General features: G+C 45.8%; 1 protein-coding gene across 4 annotated transcripts in view; it reads right to left on the bottom strand.

The window, feature by feature from the left end:
• The window catches only part of LOC129554835 (mitochondrial carrier homolog 2), a 72,868-nt gene that overhangs the window by 34,552 nt on the left and 19,949 nt on the right, over window positions 1-18,367 (bottom strand). For 3 of the 4 annotated variants that reach the window (XM_055424115.2, XM_055424117.2, XM_055424114.2), the window contains 8 exons: window positions 16,884-17,010; window positions 16,021-16,121; window positions 14,849-14,979; window positions 13,080-13,146; window positions 11,731-11,853; window positions 10,760-10,867; window positions 9,415-9,504; window positions 6,371-7,449 (listed from right to left, as the gene is read on the bottom strand). In XM_055424115.2, coding sequence (XP_055280090.2) covers window positions 7,276-7,449; window positions 9,415-9,504; window positions 10,760-10,867; window positions 11,731-11,853; window positions 13,080-13,146; window positions 14,849-14,979; window positions 16,021-16,121; window positions 16,884-17,010 — 921 coding nt within the window. In that variant the 3' untranslated portion in view covers window positions 6,371-7,275. Of the gene's footprint in view, window positions 1-6,370; window positions 7,450-9,414; window positions 9,505-10,759; window positions 10,868-11,730; window positions 11,854-13,079; window positions 13,147-14,848; window positions 14,980-16,020; window positions 16,122-16,883; window positions 17,011-18,367 lie in introns of those variants that run through there. The other variant, XM_088843334.1, reaches the window with a different exon arrangement.

Consider the following 18,367-nt stretch of genomic DNA (forward strand, 5'->3'; position numbering starts at 1 on the left):
CATGGGGCTTCCCTGGTGGCTAAATAGTACGGAATCTGCCTGCTAATGCAGGAGAAACGAGTGGGATCCCTGATCTGGGAAGCTCCCACAGGCTGCAGAGCAACTAAGCCCGAGCACCCTAGAGCCTGTGCTCCACAAGAGAACCCACTTCCATAAGACCGCGCGCTGCAACTAGAGAGGAGCCCCTGCTCTCTGCAGCTGGAGGACAGCCTGCAAAGCAGCGGAGACCCAGCGCGGTCAAATAAATAAAATTAAACAAAAATTACTTTAAAAAAAGATTGTTTGCTGGAAGGGGGCAGGGCACTTGAGGAAAGGGAGGAGGTGTGAAATAGCCATGGAGGAGGAAGGGAAGGAGCTCTTCGGTTTCAGAAGCAGAGGCTACACTTCCGAGGCTGGAGGAGACACACGAGCAGGGGCCCCGGTGCACTTGACGCTGGTTTTGCTGCAGCCATTTTGGCAGCCTGGGTGTGGGAGTAGAGGAGACAGATGGTCAGTGGGGGCAGGGGGGGCTGGAAGGATCCAAAGCTGGGGAACCGCCAGAAGGATGGAGGGCGAGGAGTCTGGAGCACTGGCAAGAGAGTGGTTGACGTAATGCACCCTGGGCTCTGGGTCAGAGAGAGAGAGGAAGGGGAGTGGCTGGAGCTGGAGCTCAGCTGAGAAGGTGTTTACTGACTTCTGGTCACCAAGTCCAATGGCTCAGGGGACTTGTGGGAGACATGGCTTGGTGGGGACAGGATGGGAGGGGATCTACTTAGAGCAACCAAAGTATCTTTGTTTCCCCAAGGACCAGAGGCCGTGAGAGAGGGTCTAGCTGGCCCAGGCCAAAGAGGGATGTTGTTTCAGGCACCTTACTGCAATCCCTGATCAACAGCTGGGAGAAGTATTCAAACCATCGTGATTTTGTGAAAAATGAAGGGACCTTAGGGATCATTTCACTTGGACCGTCACTTCACTTTTCAAGGCAGAGAATGAAGGTTCAGAGCTGCTGTTAAGCAACTGCACTCCCTCAGCCCCGAGCCTGGGTGGGACTCAAACCCAGGTATCCGACATTCCAGTTAGTGGCTCTCTCTAACCCGTGACGGCGTTCTCGAGCTACAGCAGAATGTCTTACTGGCGGGCTTGTTTGGGTTCACTGGTCTTTTCCCAGCTGGGCGTGGAGCAGAGGAGTGGAGTCTGACACAACACTGCCCTCTCTGTGGCTCCTTGGCCCCTGTCCCCTGCATTCTTTCTGACCAAAGAGTCTGGGGGAAGAGACGATGACTTGGGGGAGGAGTGCCAACAGGAAGCTGGAATTTTCATGGAGCACTATTTCCTTCTATATTCTGAAGGGTCTTCCTTTCTTTTGACCCTTCCTAAGCAAGAATTAGTCGGACACGCGGTGCACACTTTGTCAGTAGGGCTTTGTCTATAAACGTACTAATTCAATACTGCCTTCCTGAATATCATTTCACAAGAAACCTTGCTTCTCAGAGACCACGCGACTCAGCTGCACAGAGTCAAGGTGAAACACACTGAAAGGGGAAAATAAATTCCAAGCTTCTTTTGAGCTGATCAGATCGCATCGAGGTGAGGAGAAGGGGTAACGTTGTCAGACCTCGGGAGGCTTTCAGAGATGAGCTCATCTTCCCCAGGAAGATTCCACTAGGAATGGACAGAGGTGTCACTGGTGGGATGCAGTTCAGTGAAGCCGAGCCAGGCCACACAGATTTATCTTTGTTGTTTACAAGGGACAGAATAGGCTTTGCAGCTTCCAAGCCATCCTGGGCAGGTGCCACCAAGTCTCTGTGCTCTGGGAACATCGCTGCTATTCTAGGTAATTAACACTGAGCTGGTCTGAGAGCAGCCTGGAAAACCAGAAGTTAGCAGTTCTATTTCCGCAAAGCAGAGTCTTTCGTGTGACAGTTTTTGTCAACAGCTGGGATCCAATCTGGTGACCGTAGGGACTTCCCTGGTGCTCCAGGGGTTAAGACTCTGTGCTTCCACTGCAGAGGGCATGGGTTCAACCCCTGGTTAGGGAACTAAGATTCCACATGCTCCACAGCCAAAAAATAAAACATTTGGTGACAACATCGTTAAACCAGTGAGCAAGGGTAGTTTCAGAGTGGCTGGGTGCCAGATTTCTCAAATTCTCGCACTTTATTTGGGCCACACCACACGGCTTGCAGGATCACAGTTCCCCCATGAGGATTCGCACTTGGGACCCTAGCAGTGAAAACTCCAAGTCCTAACCACTGAGCCACTAGGGAATCCCTTAGTACTTGTACTTTAAAAATGGCAAATGGGAAAAACACCTAGACTTCTTGCTTTCGAGGAAACTCTTATGCCTATACAGACTTGCAGTGTTTAAGTGGTCCATCAAGAAACTTCTGAAGAGTAATGGTTACCACGATCAGCTTACCTCATGAGACTTCTACCAATGTTGTCACGTCTCAAAAACAGAAAGGGGTATGCTGCCATCAGATGGTGACAGGAGCTCAGCTGTGACCACATGGCCCAAAAAGTGAGGCTTCTAAAGAAAGCCTGTTCACCTGAAATCCATTCTAAATCTTAAAAACACTTTTACTGACTATGCACTCAGTTTATAAAGAAAAAGTTTACTCAAAAAGCATGAAATAACTAAAAAGAAAACCAAGCATAAAGCGCATTATTATTTCCCCATACCTTCACCTTTGTTTATAACTGTCCAGCGTAGGCTTTTTGTTTCTCCTTTTCTTTTTTTAATTGGAGGATCATTCCTTTATGTTCAGTAAAGTCGATCTTGTTCTCTGACCCAACTAAAACGCTATTTTTCGACTTCTCTCATTTCATTCTCAAGGTTCACTCTTAGAGGTCAAGATGCTTTGTGCTGTTTCTCCTGCACCCTGAGACTTATCATAGTCACACAGAATTAATTATCTGTTTGTCATTTCACACTTTCTTCCCAGGGTCATCTCTCCCAGCTTCCTATCAAAAGCAGGAGGAGAAATGACAGGCATGGTGGTGGCTTAGCTGCTGCAGCATGTACATTCCCTGTGGGGCACTTTTTCTTAATCTAAGCAGGAAGATTTGCCCATCTTTTCTAAAGAAAACAAGTAGCTTTTCCTTTCCGGAGCTGACTGTGGGCTGGGCGGGGTCCAGCACTGAATTGCCAGTGTCTTTTCACAATTATTGGATGTGGAGATTGTGCCTGGACTACATGGATTCTCTCTTTTTTGCTCCTTTGGTATCTTAGCAGCCAAACCACAGCTCTTAGGAAACTTTTCACTCTCAAAAAGCACTTCTAAAAATCTGATCATGTATTCTGACTTTTTATTCCAAAAATATCATACAGGGGTGCTTTTCTAAAATTCAGTCAGTTCAGGTCAGTTGCTTAGTCATGTCCGACTCTTTGCAACTCCATGGACTGTAGCACACCAGCATGCCCCACAGGGAATGTACATGCTGCAGATAGACAGGCTTCCCTGTCCATCACCAACTCCCAGAGCTTGCCCAAACTCATCTCCATCTAGTTGGTGATGCCATTCAAACATCTCATCTTCTGTCATGCCCTTCTCCTGCCTTCAACCTTTCCTAGCATCAGGGTCTTTTCCAATGAGTCAGTTCCGCGCATCAGGTGTCCAAAGTATTGGAGCTTCAGCTTCAGCGTCAGTCCTTCCAATGAATATTCAGGACTGATTTCCTTCAGGATGGCCTGGTTTGATCTCCCTGCTGTCCACGGGACTCTCAAGAGTCTTCTCCAACACCACAGTTCAAAAGCATCAATTCTTCAGGGCTCAGCTTTCTTTATAGTCCAACTCTCACATCCATACATGACTAATGGAAAAACCATAGCCTTGACTAGATGGACATTTGTTGGCAAAGTAATGTCACTGCTTTTTAATATGCTGTCTAGGTTGGGTCACAGCTTTTCTTCCAAGGAGCAAGTGTCTTTTAATTTCATGGCTGCAGTCACCATCTGCAGTGATTTGGGAGTCGAAAAAAATCAAGTCTCTCACTGTTTCCATTGTTTCCCCATCTATTTGCCATGACATGATGGGACCAGATGCCATGATCTTAGTTTTCTGAATGTTGAGTTTTAAGCTAACTTTTTCACTCTTCTCTTTCACTTTCATCAAGAGGCTCTTTTAGTTCTTTGCTTTCTGCCATAGGGTGGTGTCATCTGAGTATCTGAGTTTATTGATATTTCTCCCAGCAATCTTGATTCCAGCTTGTGCTTCATCCAGCCTGGCATTTTTCATGATGTACTCTGCATAGAAGTTAAATAAGCAGGGTGACAATATACAGCCTTGACATATTCCTTTCCCAATTTGGAACCGGTCTGTTGTTTCATGTGCAGTTCTAACTGTTGCTTCTTGACCTGCATACAGATTTCTCAAGAGGCAGGTCAGGTGGTCTGGTATTCCCATCTCTTGAAGAATTTTCCACGGTTTGTTGTAATCCACACAGTCAAAGGCTTTGGTGTAGTCAATAAAGCAGATATTTTGCTGGAACCCTTTTTTTTTTTGATGATCCAATGGATGTTGGCAAATTTGATCTCTGGTTCCTCTGCCTTTTCTAAATCCAGCTTGAACATTTGGAAGTTCATGATTCACACACTGTTGAAGGCTGGCTTGGAGAATTTTGAGCATGACTTTGCTAGCGTGTGAGATGGGTACAATTGTGCAGTAGTTTGAACATTCTTTGGCATTGCCTTTCTTTGGGATTGGAATGAAAACTGACCTTTTCCAGTCCCGAGGCCACTGCTGAGTTTTCCAAATTTGCTGGCATATTGAGTGCAGCCCTTTCACAGCATCATCTTTTAGGATTTGAAATAAGTTTAACTGGAAGTCTATCACCTCCACTAGCTTTGTTCATAGTGATGCTTCCTAAGGCCCACTTGACTTCTCGTTCCAGGATGTCTGACTCTAGGTGAGTGATCACACCATCGTGGTTATCTGGGTCATGAGGATCTTTTTTGTACAGTTCTTCTGTGTATTCTTGCCGCCTCTTCTTAATATCTTCTGCTTCTGGTAGGTCCCTACCATTTGTGCCCTTTGCTGTTCCCATCTTCGCATGAAATGTTCCCTTTCGATCTCTTGATTTTCTTGAAGAGATCTCTAGTGTTTTCCATTCTCTTGTTTTCCTCTATTTCTTTGCATTGATCACTGAGGAAGGCTTTCTTATCTCTCCTTGCTATTCTTTGGAACTCTGCATTCAGATGGTGTATCTCTCCTTTTTTCCTTTGCCTTCAGCTTCTCTTCTTTCCTCAGCTATTTGTAAGGCCTCCTTGGACAACCATTTTGCCTTTTTGCATTTCTTTTTCTTGGGGTGGTCTTGATCACTGCCTCATGTACAATGTCATGAACCTCTGTCCATTGTTCTTCAGGCACTCTGTCTATTAGACCTAATCCCTTGAATTTATTTGTCATTTCCACAGTATAATTGTAAGAGATTTGATTTAGGTCATACTTGGAATGGTCTACTGGCTTTCCCTACTTTTTTCAATTTAAGTCTGAATTTGGCAATAAGGAGTTCATGATCTGAGCCACAGTCAGCTCCTGGTCTTGTTTTTGCTGTTTATATAGAGATTCCCCATCTTTGGCTGTAAAGAATATAAGCAATCTGATTTCAGTATTGACCATCTGGTGATGTCCATGTGTACAGTCATCTAGAAATTAATTTTTAAAGTTAATTTCCTCCAATTTTTAGAGTTTTTTAAAAGTAATTTTTAAAGTTAATTTTGTTACAAATAAAATTATTTGGAACAAAAACAAGTGTTTCTGAACAGCTTTCAAACAAGGTTTTCCCTGAGCCGTTTGTTTTGGGACTTGTCCTTTAACGATATCCTTTTCGGAACAAAAAGTGGGGTTTTTGGTGATTTCTAGATAGAATGTTGACTAGTTGACAGTTTCAGGGGGTAAGGTGTGGACTAGAAGAAGGCCATTTGTAAACTCCTATGTAAAAAGCAAGGGCAGATATTCCCCCTAAAAACACACAGTGTGTGTGAGGGGTTTCGGGGAGGTGGGCAGTATATGGGAACTCTCGGTACTAAAATCTTCAATTTCTCTGTAAACCTAGAACGGTTCTCAAAATAAAGTCGCCTGGCCTTCCCTGGTGGTCCAGTGGTTAAGAATCCACCTGCCAATGCAGGGGACGTGGGTTTGATCCCTGGTCTGGGAAGTTTCCATGCGTCTCGAGACGCCCAAGTGCCACAGCTACTGAGTCTGCGCACCCTAGAGCCCATGCTCCGCAGCAAGAGGAGCCCCCGCGGTGAGAAGCCCATGTGCCCCCACTAGAGAGCAGCCCTGGCTCTCTGCAACTGGGGACAGCCCACGCGCGGCCACAGAGACCCAGTGCCGCCAACAATACACAAATAAATAAATCACGTAAGAATCAACTGATTAAAAAAAGAAAAGACCCTGACACTGGGATTCTAACAAAATACGTTGCCATGTGGTTCTAATCTCTAGTCATCCAGGTAGTGGTGGTGGCTGAAAGGATTTAAAAGTGATAACACAAAACATACTAGGAAACTTTCAACCCAACATAAAAGGAAACAGGTAAAGTCAAAACAGGAAGCCTGGCATGAACTGGAGTAACCCTTCTTAACATGACTCCAGCACGTTGACATGACAGGCTGAAGTCGGCAGATGGGGCCTGGTACCTGCCGAGGACAGAAAATCTAAAGTATCTATTCACATGAGATTACGCAGTTAACCAATCAAAGGGAATAACTTGTAGGAGAGAAAGAATTTTAATCAATGGGTTAAAAAACTTACATAACCATGCTGAGCATAATATATGCAACACTGACTTCCAGGTAATAACACGAGTTTTTTCCTCTGTTTGGGAACACCTCACCCTGAACAAACCTGATATACTGCAGCCTGACTGATCATTCGTCACTAGGAAGCTCTGATGCAAGACTTTTTATTTAATACAGCAAACTCCCAGAGTACGTTTAAAATAGTCTGCTCTTTTAAAGCTTATTTGCATATAATTTTAGAGAGACTATATAAACTGAGATATATCTGTGTTATAGTTTCATGAGCACACACTTCAATTTTTGATAAGGGAAGCTTTTCGATACATCACAATAAAATTTCACTTCATGAAAAAATAATTTAAGGCGTGAGGTATGCGTCCTGAGATCCTGCATGCAGTGTAAGCTCCTGGGGTGAGGGTGGTTCACTATGGACACACAACACAGAATACAGCAGGTGAATGGAGTTCCTGAGCATACAAATCCCTTCGTTACAAAACGTGCCTAGCCCAAAACACAGCAAGGATGTGCCTGTGTGGCGTGGTCCAGGCACTCTACGGGTAGGTGTATATGTGCAAGGATGGGTATGCCACGGCGGTCCTGTGGCTTCCCTTTGTGCCAGGATATCTATTCCTGGACCAGCTTGGCTTCACTGGTGGAGGTGGCTCTTGGCTGGGGTTGGTGCTTCTCTTTGGATTGCAAGATACTGTAAATCCAGGCTTCTCTTTCTGTGCAAACAAGATAGAAGAGTTGAATCACTTTGTGCTGCAATTCTGAGAATTATAGTTAGGATTGGGGTTGCTGTTACAAGAAGTTAGTGAGACGTAGTTGCATTTCTCCTCAAATACCAAAGTAGCTGACATTGTTAAAGGGCAGAGGTGAATCAAGCATTTGCCCTAGTCCCTGAGATGGCCAAAGAAAAGTCCACAGGTAATAGCTTAATTGCTCCGAGAAGCTCAGGGATTGCATTTTATAAGCTGTTTAGAAACATTACACAAAGAAAGAGAACTTGATTTACAAGGCTGGAGACTGCCCAGAGTTTTTAAACTCTTCTCTGACATACCATGGAAGTTAAATGCCTACATCTCTGTTACAGGAACATTAGAAATTTAAAGAAAAACGAAGTAGAAGTAAAGGCTTGGGTGGCAGTCAGCTACTCTACTGGGTTTAAATGACACGTGAATCCACGCCTCCGTGGTGGGATACGGCTCTCGCCACCTATAGACGCCTTGCGGTGGACGCTGCATGAGGAAAGGGGACGGTCCACACTGACCAGCGCGTCAGGACAGGGGCCTCTCTGAGCTGACTTTACCCGCCTCTCTGCTCCCTGCTCTGGTTCGTGATATCATGGTGGCTGGACTATCGACCTCGTTACCCCTCCTAGGGGATCATGGCCTTAAGGGAGGGTTCATGTTGTGCAGCCATCAGAGGGCCCCACATGGTCGGACCTTCATAAGATACTGATGTGTAAATGAGAGCATCATTTTCAGAATCCCCAAGCAGCAGACTTGAGAAGACGGCAGGGATCTGATCTTGAGAAAACCATCCATTCTGTACCTCTGAGCGTGTGCATACTTCAGCTGTGTCTGACTCTTTGCAACCCTATGGACTTATATCCAGTCCGCCAGGCTCCTCTGTCCATGGGATTCTCCAGGCAAGAATATTGGTGTGGGTTGCCATGGCCTCCTCCAGGGGATCTTCCTGACCCAGGGATCGAACCCGCATCTCGTATATCTCTTGCGTTGGCAGGCAGATTCTTTACCACCAACGCCATCTAACTACAGTAATCCAGTGGTCCTCAATTTTTGCTACACCTGGACACACGTGAGCAGCACTTTCCCAGAGACACAGCCAGGGCTATTTGAAAGCACCGTTTACCAGCTGTTTCTCTATTTTTTCTCCTCCCCTCTAAGGAAGAAAGGGGCTTCCCTGGTGGCCTAGTGGTAAAGAACCCACCTGACAATGTAGGAGACACAGGTTCGGTCCCCGGGTCAGAAAGATTCCCTGGAGAAGGAGAAAGCAACCCACTCCAGTATTCTTACCTGGGAAATCCCATGGACAGAGGAGCCTCGAGGGCTACAGTCCACGGGGTCTCAAAAGAGTTGGGTACAACTGAGTGACTAAACAACAAGGAAAGAATATGCAGGTACAAATGGGCAGGAGAGGTGTTATTACAGGGGTAAATATGAATGTATTCAAACTTATTCTTTTAAAAAAGCGGATCATTCACACACCTCTGCACTGAACGGTCACTGTAACTGGCTGTGAGACGCCCCTCACAGCTGACGGTGGCACCCCAGTTCATAGTTGCCACCTCCTGGGTTGAGGATCGCTGCATTCACTGTCACTTTTTACTGGAAGCGTTGCCATGGAGTTACAAAACAATAGTGGCCTAACAAATGTTCACTGAAACAAAATGAAATTCGCCGTGGCAAGTGTCCAGCCCTGGGTGAGCTTCCTCAGTCCTGAGGTGCCTTGTGGGCTGTGCCCCGGGCTGGTCAGGTGTTTGCACCCTGAGGCGGCAAACCGCCTGAGATGTTCGCCTTAACAGGACAAATCCACAGAGACAATACTGTGTGGACTGTGGATCACCACCCTCCGAATCATATAATACATTTGAAAAACAAATACAATTAACTGCGGGCACACACACTCACACACGCACACACACACACGCACATTAGGTGAAATACCTGTATGCTGTCTTCATTCTTAGTCAAAATCAAGGTGGTCATATTTGCTGGGTCCACGGAGGTGCTTTTGCCTCTTCCGTTTAGCTGGGACTAAAATAAAGGAACATATTCTCACTAACTTTTCCACTTGGACATGTGTGTGATTGCATGAAACACACAGAGGGCTTTCTGTTCACGCGTGTTGATTCATCATGGTCCTCTCACTTTGGAAAGAGAGGCAGGATGCAAATACAGCAATTCAAAGAAAAGAAGGAAACTCTTACTGAATGCCTACTATGTGCTGGGCACTTCACACATGGTTTCACATAGAATATTCTCAACAATCTCATGGTGTAGATACTACAACCCCAGCATTTTAGATACAGGAACAGAGCCCCCGGGGGGTTAAGAAACTCCCAGATGACACAGGGGGGCTGGGATTGGAACTGAAGGCAGCCTCCACAGCGTGCGCTCCTGCCGCTATCACACTGGGCGCCAAGTGGCCCTCGATACTGAGCGGAGATGGCCGTACTCTGCTCCCTGCGTCGTAACGCTATGGGGCCTCATTCCATCATCCTCACCCGTGGGGCAGCACTCTGCACAGGGAAGGCCGCAGGCACGCTGTTTGGCTACTACCGTACCCAAACCCACTTTTATACATAGAGGAATCGAGGATTTTACAGCCACGCTCCAAAGCACTGAAAAGTTGGTTGGATCTGTCTCTTCTGTTTCCTACCTCAACCTACTCTGGACCTCAGCTTCCTGCTTACTTGTTAAAGCCCCCAGCAGACTCCAGGGTCCCTGAGGCAGGGAGGGTGTTTCGTTCGACGCTGCCCACCCGGTGTTCAGTAGATGGCCTGTAGGTAGCGGCTGTACCGTACAGTTTGTTGAATGGATGGATGGGGCGTCCAGCAGCCTGCTCTTATGATTTGGGTATAAAAATCACAATTCACCAACGCGTGTTATCAGACTTCAGTGGTGTCCAATCCAAAGCAGTGTCAGTGTCCCACCAATGCTAATGTCCCCCTGCTCCCAGCTGCACTGTCAGGGTGACGGCGGCGATGGCATTCGTCACCCTGAGGGGGAGAGGCACTAACAGGAAAAATCAGAGCAACTGTGTGACAAAGACTAAAAACGGAACAGAACAGACAGCCCCAAACTTAAGAGTTTTCAGGAAAAAAAGTCATATTGGAGGTGATGGATGTGTTAATGAACTAAATGGTGACAATCCTTTCTCAATGTGTATATGTGTGTTGTGTGCGTGTGTGTATAAAATCACATTGTACACTTTAGACATATTACCAAAAAAAGTTTTAATAACTTTTCTATGAGTGAGTTAAAAAAAAAAGTCAGGCAAAAATCATACCTTATTCAATCTTTGTTTTTCATATTTCATCATTGAAGAACTGGCATTCTCTGAAGTTCTGAAAAAGGCAGGATGTTTTTGCAGAGCAGAAGGAAATCCTGCCCTTTCCTAGAAGGATTGCAAAGAGAACAGTTTTCAGTTGCTCTGTTATAATTCATCTACTCATAACAGACCCAATTCACCAAAGAGCAAATCTCCTGCCTCTGAAGGCATTTTCATCTTTAGAGAGCAGGGGTTGTGGTGTGGGTGTGGCCGGGAGGAAGGAGGTGCCCAAGTGACCTTGGCCTGCACCAGGCCTGATCTCTCACCATCCAGCCACTCTGGACTGGCTCTTGCCACCACTTTTCCATCACTACCTCCTTCCTTTGCAAATCCAGACTTGGTGGACTCCTGGACTTGCTGTGCTAGAGTCTAGTGGAAGGGCCAAGCTGAAATATGCTCCGGGATGTCCAGAGGACCCAGGTCAGTCGTGTCCCACTCTCTGCAACCCCATGGACTGAAGCACGCCAGGCCTCCTTGTCCATCCCAACTCCCGGAGTTTACTCAAACTCATGTCCATTGAGTCAGTGACACCATCCAACCATCTCATCCTTTGTCGTCCCCTTCTCCTCCCACCCTCAATCTTTCCCAGCATCAGGGTCTTTTCCAATGAGTCGGTTCTTTGCATCAGGTAGCCAAAGTATTGGGGTTTCAGCTTCAGCATCAGTCCTTCCAATGAATATTCAGGACTGATTTCCTTTCGGATGGACTGGTTGGATCTCCTTGCAGTTCAAGGGACTCTCAAGAGTCTTCTCCAACACACAGTTCAAAAGCTTTTGCTTTTGAGGACCCAGGTAAGAGCTCTGAAATCCACATAGAAAACGGCTCCCCGTCCCATCTCCCATTCCCTTTCTGGTTTAGAGTAAGCCTCAACTCTGTCTTGCACCCACTGTGGAACACTCTAACCAGACAGCAGACGTTGGCTTTCTTACTGGGGCATCTTCAGTCAACTTTGACTCTGGCATCAAAGTATTTCTCTGATACTGTTTGTTTCGCTGTTTTCTCGACTTAAGTGGCTTTTTTTTCTTCTTATACATTGTCTTCTTCTGATTCAACTATTTCAGAAAATACAGAGAAATTAGCTATTGAGAGTTTCAGAGAGACACCCACCCATCAGTTCAGTTCAGTTCAGTTGCTCAGTCGTGTCCAACTCTTTGCGACCCCATGAATCACAGCACACCAGGTCTCCCTGTCCATCACCAACTCCCGGAGTTCACTCAAACTCATGTCCATCGAGTCGGTGATGCCATCCAGCCGTCTCATTCTCTGTCATCCTCTTCTCCTCCTGCCCCCAGTCCTTCCCAGCATTAGTGTCTTTACCCACCCATAGGGAGCACTCTTTTCACACAATGCTCAAGACATCATTGCTAACCCAGTATGCGGGCCCTCACAGTGTGTTGAGTTATTGTTGGTTTAGAGAACCACAAAACAGTTCAGTTACCTCATTACTAGAGATCCCTCCCCACTTAACACGCCTAAATCCCCCTATTATAGATATACTGCCAAAGAGGCACCTATACCAATAACCAACTTAAGGCAATATTGGCAAGTACACATGATACTGATTATTAGCTGTGTGGTCGACTGATATAGTTTGCTTGTTACCATAAGGCAACTTTAATAATTAAGCAAATAAAGCTTGGTACTAATTTTCCAGTTACTCATGGTGTGGTGAAGCTTATTCTGATGCTGCTGTAAATCTAGCTGAAGAAATTGTAGGGTCTAGTCTGATATGGCTGGCTCATCCGACATAGCCTTAAATTCACCCTAGGATGAAGATATTTCTTAATGTAACTGGGAAATCAGGTGCATAGTGAACCACAACAAATATTTTGCTGTCTCTAAAGCTCTTATAATATCTAAGTAAAAAAAAAGTCTGTGAATAGACAGGGCAAAAATATCACTTAATATATAGGAATATAGAAACCTACCTAAGACCATGTAAACAAAAACACTTTTCAACACTTTTTAAAATGTGTGGGTCGTTTTTAACAACCTCTATCTCTGAACATGGTTTTCACTTTAAGTTAAACATTTCCCCCTCACTGTTTGTTAAATTTGGAATATATGTGGAGTCCTCACATTTTTCCTCTCTAGGTTTTAAAGAAGAAAGTTACAAAGGACAAAGAGAAAGACTCCAGGGCAGGGTAACCAGTTAGGATGCTATTACTATATTTTCTGCAGATATTAGGACAGTTGCAAACTCCTCCAAACTATTCAGCAGTGTCAGGCTTTTGTTTAGGCTGCTGCTTCCCGGGTGTCAGAGCCTCTACAATCTCACCTCATCTGCTATGTTCAGTAGGTGAACAGGGAGGCCATCTGAGAGGGAGCTGTCAGAACCGCTGGTGCTGTTTCCAGAAGGAAAGGAAAACGGAAAGACCTGTCATTAATTTCCAGCATGTATAACACCAACCAGAATAGTGGCATGGGGTGAGGACACCTGGTCTGCTATTTGCCCGCAATGTGTATTTCAATTACTAAGAAATCAAGACAAGCACATCCATTCATTCACTGCGAATACCTCCAGCATGCCAGGCAGTGCCTCAGGCACAGGAAACAGAGATGACCCGTGTGGCAAGACAAATGCTGGCCAGATGGACAAAGCTGCCCTTGGCAGTGACTGTGAGAGGCTGTGGGATTCTTAAGGAGCAGCCCGAGAGAACAGCAGGGGGCTGTGGTTTGTCTGAAGACAGGGGCTTTCTCCAGTGTGCCATGCCTGCCTAGTCAGTACCAGCTCAGAGAGCAAGGAAGTGACTAGTTACTCTTTCAGAATGCGTTGAAAATACAAATAGACACATTTAATAACAAAAGATCTGTAGGTCACAGATTAGGAGCATTAAACACCCCAAATCCCCCTTCGAAAGTTCCGGATGAATGTCTAGACTGATCTGAACTCCCCCTCCCCCCGCAAACCGTCCTCTCCCCCTTTCTTCACAGGCAAGGATGAGTGAGGACTCAGATAACCCATCCTTTCTCCTTTCATTGGTTTCTGTGCCGCGTTATATTTTCCCCTTTCCAGGGGTGTGGTTGGCGAGAACTGAAAGCTGCGCCCTGTGACACGTCCTGCGTGTATGAAAAACGTCTCGCGCACAGAGCTCAGCTCTCCTGGGACAGGACGGCATCTCCAGCCGCTGTGCTCCCTTCCAGCCCTTTCATCCGGTTTGTGCTCCCCTCCCTCCCGTCAGTGCACAAAGACGAGCCCTGCAGTGAAGCAGCGGGGAGAAAGCTCTCGCTTCTCTCGTTAATTCCCAGCTCCCTGTTCTCACCGGGCTTTTCCAGTCTGAGCAGCAGCCTTTGAGGCCGCTAGATAATAGCCTCTGAAGTCCCTTTTGGAGATAACACAAAACATTAACAAAGGGAGTAGAAGCGTTAGATGTGGTTCTCCCCAGAAGATGCCTAAAACCATGTCCGTGCACACTGAGACACAGGTCGCACCGGGCCTGCACACGCAGCCCGCTGTTCAGTGTGATGCCGGGAATGGACAGAGCCCCATGGAGGCTGGTGCCGAGGCTGACAGACTGGATTCAGTAATCCTTCACTAAATCCATCAGGGTATCCCTGCTGAGCCTGTCGGGATGCAGTCAGGATGCTTTTGACTCAGTCCCCACTGGGCCGGATGTGTAGGAGTTGATATGCAGGAGGTGCTTTGTTGCTGAGACTGCAAGTGAAGGGGCCTTGGTGCAGTGGTCCTTGTGGGTTAGGCAGAGGCCTCTGGGAGAGTGGAAGAGGCGACATGGCGAATGGGACGCCCCCCGGCCTGATGGTCTGCTTTTCAAGGTTCCTAAAGAGACTTTTAGGAGACTGAGTCGACAGAACTACTTTGGGGCCACAAATCAGGGCTCTATAACCCTTTCCAGAGCCTAGAGGAGAGGCTAACGAGGACCAGGCACTTAATACCTAGCTGTTCAAAGAACGACGTGTATCTAAGTGTGCCATGATTTTATTCAATACTTTGCATCCGAGGTTCAAAACCAACACAACAGAGCAAGCAAGACAATGATTTTAAAAAACAGACCCTCTCTGGGTTTACTTTGAAATGAAGTTTGTTACCTGGATTCAACATCAGACAAAGAGATGTCACTCCAGCTTCTTTCTAAATCTGTGTCTTGTCCAAGTTCCTTGAATTTCTTATGGATTTCCTGTTGTAAGAGCTCTTTAAGCTCTGCCAGACACTGCATGAACTATGGAATTGAAAAAAACAAAAGCTATTCTTGATTATTCATTTATTTATTCACATACTAACTATGCTGAAAGGCACTTTGTTTATTGCTGGGAACATAAGGATGAGTAAACTGTAGCCTCTGCTACTAAAGGCATGTTAACAATAAGTTACATGAGCTGTGGGAACAGGCAAACGCATTTTTAGGGAAGAATGTCAATGAATACTGCTTTAGCCATTCCCGTGGCCAGAGCTAATAATAAACTTGAACAATGCAAAGGTCGGATTTGCTTCATTTTTTTGAGTAGCAAAGAAGGAAAGTTAGAATGGGGTTGTTCAGATTTTGGCCTCTGGCAAATCTGATTTAAAAGGCCCTATGCTGAGGTCAAATTCTCCTTTAAGTATTTTTTTTTCTTATTGTACAGTTGCATCCAGAGTGGTGTACATCACGTGTTCCCAGGGTGGACATTTAAGAGGAGGCATGAGAGATGAGTTAGAGACCATGAGTCCAGGCTCCCTTTTAAGAAGGTGAACAATAAAGGGAAATAGAAATAAGCTCCTGGAAAAACAAGGCCAAAGGAAGCCTCTGCGATTTAGGATGGGGGCAGCTTGAGAACATCTGCAGTTGAGAGGAAGAAGGAAAAAAAAACAGGCCCAGAAAAGAAAAGAGGTAATTAATAAGGCAAGACCTCAGGGAGACCACAGGGGAGGCTGGCAAGTGCACCAAGGGCAGAAACAGGTTTGGAGAAGAGAAAGGACACCTGATTTTCTGAAACAGGAGGGAGGGAAGCAAGCATTGGTGCTGCCACAGGGAAGGCCAGAAGTGAGGGAGAGGTGGCTGCACAGAAGGGGTGCCGGGGCCCCCACTCCCGAGGAAGTACGAGGTCTTACCGTCGGCTGGGAGTGTGCAGACTGAGGTTTTCTTACTTTCTTTGATTATAAAAACTTCAGAAAAATATGAGAAGGAAAATAAAGATCACCTGTCACCCCACTGGGCTGACTTTGGACCGGTGTGACAATGATCACGGTGACATCACTGCACGTCTTGAAAGCCCATCTTTACCTTGCTTCGGTCAGGATCACAGAAATCCAGAAGGGTGTCACAGACATGATAACCCAGGGACTTCAGATCCTCAGTGGTAAAGTGAGTGTCTCTTTTATCGCCTGGGGACAAAAAAAAATCCATAGGACTTCTCACTAAGTCTTCATGAGCAAATGCAAATCTAATTTATGAATAATATCTCATTGAAAACACCACCTCTGATTCTAGAATATTATGCTTCTGGTCAGGGTCTCTCTCTTAGTCCATTTCAGGAGAATCTTTGACAATGGTCAAGTTTACAATTATGATGCCTAAATTACTGAGTTTTTGCTTTGTGATAAACGCTAGGCCAAAGATATACTATCTCATTAGGTGGTACCTGTAATACAAGTACTATTATTATTGCCAGTTAAAGGAAATGCACAGGGCTTCCCAGGCGGCTCAGTGGTAAAGAACCTGCCTGCCAGTGCAGGGGTCACAGGAGACGTGGCCTTGATCCCCGCGTCGGGGCGATCCCCTGGAGGAGGAAATGGCAACCCACTCTAGTATTCTTGTCTGGAGAATCCCACGGACAGAGGAGCCTGGCGGGCTACAGACCATGCAGTCGCAAAGAGTCAGGCACGACTTGAGTGAGTGAGCACGCACGCAAAGGAAACCCAAACTCAGACCTGCTGCATTTCCAGGCCCTGAGCACCCACTGTGCTGTACTGCCCCATCAGTATGATATTTCACACTCGTATTTTGGGTTCTCAAATTTAGCATTAAAGCACAGACAACAAAATCTTCTAGGTCAATTATCTCCCCAGCATTCAAAGGGATTTCACCTTGTCAGTGCTTGGCTTCCTCTTGCCATAGTGGCCCGTGATCTACGAAAGACAGCTTACCCAGGGTGGACCCGCCAAACGTAGACTCCATGGTGTAGCTGTTTAGGATTCCCATCCGCCACATCACAACTCGTCCTGTTCCTTCTTTGCACTTTTGGACTTTAAAGTTACAACTGTGAAAAGAGAACTAAAGAGAAATCCAAACCCTCTGTTAATCATGAACTGGCAAATATGTCTAAAATTCACTAATATGGTTAAAACAAAAATGGAAGTCTCTATTAGTTTCTAACATATGCTCCATAAAATACCAAGGGGTTTCAGAGATATTACAGAAGGAACAATGAGTCCTGCAGTCATGTTGCTCGGGGAGACGAAGGTTTAACCCAATTACACAGGCCTTCTCTGCAGGACCTCTCATTGAATGTGTTATCGTGGACTGTGGCTCTCACTAGGGGAGAAGCAGATTCTGATTTTCATCGCCTGTGAACTCTTCCTTTCCTTTCCCACCTTCCCCAGGGACATTCTGTAGGACTAGGGTTCCTTCAACACCTGTGTGGGAATGCTGGCTTACTTTAGTATTCAAGGTACCAGCTAGCCTGAGATTTACTTTCTACCCCTCCCCACCTTGGATCTAGAACCCTTATCCTCTGTCTGTGATTTGTGTATCCCTCACCCCATAACCTCTGCCCAGACTCTCCCACCTCCTAACACTAATGTGGTCCTGGCTTGGAGTTCAATAGCCTCCATCGTATTTCATGATCACCCCCAACTCTTCCCTCATTTGGAATTTGTAAACATATATTGGGTTGGCCAAAGAGTGTTCAAGTTTTAGATGCTGGGTTCTGGATGCAATTTAATTTGAAGAAAGAAGGAGATTCCTGGAAAAAATAGGAAGGTTAAAAAAAGAAAAGAAAGAACGGAGGCAGGGAGGGAAATAGGGCAGAAGGAAGAAAAGCTTTTCCTTTTTCTCACAAATAAGTCACAGATATAAAAAATTTGTCCTATTTGTACTTTTTCCAGCCACACTGCACAGCTTGTGGGATCTTAGTTCCCTGACCAGGGACCGAACCCAGGCTACAGCAGTGAAAGAGCCAGGTCCTAACCACTGGACCCCCAGGGGATTCCTTTGTCCTATATCTTTGATTTTTTTCAGGACTAATTATTTTTCAAGGGCCATTTTTATTCCTATTCTATTTATTTTGACTGCACCAGAAGCATACAGGATCCTAGTTCCTTGATCAGGGATCAAACCCTCGCCCCCTGCAGTGGAAGTGTGGACTTTGAACCAGAGGACCACCAGGGAAAGTCCCTGTCTTAAATCTTTACGTGAGAAAAATCTACACTATCATTTAAATACTTTTCTAAACCCAATCTAACTTCTTCTTTCCAATGCCAGTTACACTTCATGAGTCTATTTATGATGCTGAAAACCAACTTTTAAATCAGGGCAGATACAACGTCACAGAGCTCTTACTCAACCAACTAAAGATTTTTAAGTTGTTTTTATTAGTTCTCTACTGTCTTACAGTTATTTGTGATCTTGT

Source organism: Moschus berezovskii, chromosome 14 (assembly GCF_049115385.1).
Source record: "Moschus berezovskii isolate FMDL1 chromosome 14, NW_MosBer_1.0, whole genome shotgun sequence".
In the NCBI taxonomy this organism is placed as follows: domain Eukaryota; kingdom Metazoa; phylum Chordata; class Mammalia; order Artiodactyla; family Moschidae; genus Moschus; species Moschus berezovskii.